Below are 3535 nucleotides of genomic sequence, written 5' to 3'. Positions count from 1 at the left end.
CCGCCCCCTTCCCGACTCGGCCCCGCCCAGGCCCACCCCGGGGTCCAGCTGTCGCTGTGGCTCAGTCCCGCCTGCACCTCTGCCCACGCGCCTCCTGACAGCCCAAATACCGGTCCCCTCTCATTAGACACGTTCACCCTTCGGGAACGTGGCGCGCGGGAGGCCGCGGGAAAGCCTCAACGCTGGCGTCCTGGGCCTGCCCCCTACCCTTCCTGGGCCGCCAGAGCCTGTCCACCCCGTGCCGCAGCAGTACGATCCTGGCCAGCTCTGTGAAGGACTCCCTGACGTTGAAGTTGCACAGAGGGCTGACCTCGAAGAAGGTCACGCCCAGGCGCTCAGCATAGGCCTGGGCCTGCTCCCTGGGCCCCTGCCGCTTGAATGCCAGGTGCAGACGGTTCCCCACCAGGATCCTGGGGACGCCGGGGGCGTGCTGCAGGGTGAGAGAGGGCGAGGCAGGGTGAGCACGTAGGTTTGCGTGTTGGTGCTATGGGCGTGTGGGGAGGTGTCTCCTCAGGCTCCTGGGGGAGAGGGTGTTTGCAGATGTGGCAGTTCAGACGAGGTCACCCTGGAGTGGGCGGGCTCCAGTCTCTGAGGAGGACACCGCTTAAGGGGGAGGTGGAGATTGGAGGGCCACAGGGCGAGGGCCACCCCGAGCTTTGGAGGAGTGGCCCCAGCGCCAGCACCAGGCGGGGCAGCCTCTAGAATGGAGAGGGTGGATCCTGGGCTTTAGGACTCCAGGCTTGGGCAGCAGTAGTGAGCTTGCTGCTGCCCGCCCAGGTCCCCACTGCAGCTGGCCAGGGTGCAGCAGGCACCAGCACCCACCCCTGCTGACCGCCTGACCACCACAGGCAGCCTGTCCAGGAGCAGCCCAGCACTCCGCAGCCTGTCCTCCTGTGTGGAGCCGACTTCTGGCTTGAGAGGTTCCCAGTGCTCACCGTGGGCCCAGCCCAGGGCAGCGGGCTGTGAGGGGACGTATCTACCCACTGCCGAAGCCTCACCCCGTGCCCGCAAGCCCCAGGCCCTGGCCTGACATCCCCCCAAGTCCACACGGAGTCGGGCAACAGCCTGGTCACAGCGCCTTACCTCATCGATCTCCTTGATCCATTGGGCAATGCCGTCAAAAGACCAGCGGTTTGCGATGTCATAGACCAAGATCACGCCCTGGGGGAGAGGCCGCGGGCTTGACTGTGGAGCCCAGCCACAGTGTCCGCCAGGCCCTCAGCAGGACCTCTGAGGCTCAGCGCTTGCCATTCTGTGATGAGCCCTCACTTGGAAGGTGAGCTGGGGACTAGAACTCGAAGACATTCCTCCAGGAGATACAAGTACAGACACGTATGCACACATGAGCCACACGTGTGTACACCCAGCTATGGACAGGCATATGCAGCTCAGGGGTACACATGCACACAGCCTGAGGATAAAGGGGGCTGAGTCCCAGCAGCATGGCCTGACACTCCGCGCTGATTTCTGCAGGAGCCGGCTCCTCTCCGACTGCCCCAGGAGGGCGCCCGGAGGTGCCGCTCCTGCCCTGCTGTTACCTGTGCGCTCCCGCGAGTAGGAGCTGAAGATGGTGCAGAATCTTCCCTGCCCTGACATATCCCTGGAACAGACATTGGAGACCGTTAGTACGTCCTCCTGACAGCTGCTCCCACTCCGGCCTCCGCGACACAGTTCCCTACTGCTGCCCCCGCCGCACAGGTCATCCGCCATCCAGGGAGAGGCTGAAGAGACACAGACCGCCGTCCAGCCGTCGCTCGGTCCACTTCCAAGACGTGGTGCAGACACTTAAATACACCTACTGCAGGATCTTGTTTTCTTAGAGAGATTTTTTGCTATAGACACATGTGAGCCAGACAGACAGAATGGGAGAAATCACTCCAGGACGCCCAGGGATCCCTTCTCCTCCATTCTCCTCTCGGGGTCTTGGCCAGGCACACACACCCCGTGTGAGGTTTAAGCTGCCGAGTATGGAACGCAAGCCAGGGTCAACTACATGGGAGTCCGGTGACATAACCGCTACACCACACGCTGGCCCCCCACTGCAGGCTTTTAAGCCGCGGCTGACTTGAAGCGGAGGCTGTGTCTGAGAAGCGTAAGTCCACACTGGGCGGAAACAGGATCCTCCGCCCAGAGCCACCCCGTGAAGCCAGCCCTTCAGATATGTCTGCAGGCTGTGGGGTACCCGGCACGGCAGAAAGAAGGCTGCCCACCCTGCCCACAGCCGTGCACGCAGGGCGCTGGCACCCAGAAAACCAGCACAGAGCTCCCGGAAACAAATGGATAAAGAAGGCTTCCGGGTTCGCCTCCCCGTGGTGTGCGCTCAGGTGGCTCGGGGAGCAGGCGCCGTTTCCCAGAATCCTTTCTAGGGCCTGTTGGGACACGCCTGCACTGGGCGACTTGGGTAAGGGGTCCCCGGGGCCCTGAGCAGCAGGACACAGTGTGGCTTGGCTGATTTACGGTGTCACCCGTGATTGGTGATTCACTTCTCGGCTGACTGGCCGGGGGCTCTGCGGCCAGACACAGCCCATGCCCTCCTGAGGCCCAGCCTCCGTGGCCCTCAGTTTAGGCCTTGCCCCTAGTGGGGGTATGCAGGGGGTGAGGAAGAGGGGTTCTTGGAGGCGCATGCGGGTGGGGGGCTCCAGGCCAGGAGGAGGCCCACCAGGGCTGCAGACAGCGGCCCAGACAGAGCTTGACCCAGCAGGAGGCCCCAGACCACCCCAGCCAGGCTGGGCTGAGGACTCACCAGAGCTGCAGCTTGACCCTCCGGCCGTCCAGTAGGATGGTGGTGGTCCTGTGGTCGATCCCTGCGAGGGGTGGGGACGGCTTAGGTGGGACTGGCGGCAGCTGGCCCAGGTCACCAGAGACAACGCCGGGGTGAGACTCCCTCACGATTGGGGGAGGGAAGGGGGTCATTGGTGTGGATTCGGGATTTCAAGGCATGAGGGTGGGTCCTGTTCGCGCCTCTCCCCCACCCCGCCTGCCTCTCCTCTCATCCATGGCACCCTCGGCCCAGGGCCTGGGAGCCCCCAACCAGCCCTGGAGGTTTACGCGGCCCCAGCGGCTGCCCCGAGGTGTGAGCAACAGGGCCGGGAGGGCTAGGATTAAAGCCAGGTCAGGGTGTGGATTTCCTGCTCTGCCTCATGGCCCACACGGTGCCCGCAGTGTCCACGCAGGCCCTGGTGGCAGGCTGGATGTGCATCCCCTTCCCTGCCGCTCCACACCACTAAGCTTCCACCCAGCTCGGTTTCCAGGGGAACCGGATCTGGACCACTGAGGTGGTCTCCCTACAGCACCACGTGGGAAAATATGCAGGGCGTGAAATCAGCTGAGTACCGTGTCCGCTCTGTGGACATGTGTGCGCGGGTGTGTGTACATGTCTATGCGCAATGCATGTGTGTGTGCGTGTGTGCACGGAGGAAGGGCCCTGAGGGATGGCCCACGCCGTTGTCTTGAGCGCTGGCTGGCTGTGATTATGGGTACTTTTTAACCTGATTCTTCTAACCTTTTTCTTTTTCTTTCCCCCGCCAAATTCCTG

At 63.3% G+C, this 3535-nt stretch overlaps 1 protein-coding gene across 2 annotated transcripts in view; it reads right to left on the bottom strand.

The window, feature by feature from the left end:
• Positions 1-16: 16 nt before the first annotated feature.
• Positions 17-3535, bottom strand: part of RAB40B (RAB40B, member RAS oncogene family) — a 15092-nt gene continuing 11573 nt past the window's right edge. For both annotated transcript variants that reach the window (XM_014586695.2, XM_014586696.2), the window contains exons 2-5: positions 2744-2804; positions 1539-1600; positions 1084-1161; positions 17-430 (exon numbers count right to left, since the gene is read on the bottom strand). In XM_014586695.2, the coding sequence (XP_014442181.1) occupies positions 134-430; positions 1084-1161; positions 1539-1600; positions 2744-2804 (498 nt within the window). In that variant the 3' untranslated portion in view covers positions 17-133. The remainder of the gene's footprint in view (positions 431-1083; positions 1162-1538; positions 1601-2743; positions 2805-3535) is intronic.

The sequence above is a fragment of the Tupaia chinensis genome, unplaced genomic scaffold, assembly GCF_000334495.1.
Source record: "Tupaia chinensis unplaced genomic scaffold, TupChi_1.0 Scaffold000159_1, whole genome shotgun sequence".
NCBI lineage: Eukaryota > Metazoa > Chordata > Mammalia > Scandentia > Tupaiidae > Tupaia > Tupaia belangeri.
Note: the sequence above shows the minus strand (reverse complement) of the source record. Positions and strands in the feature narration are given on the sequence as shown.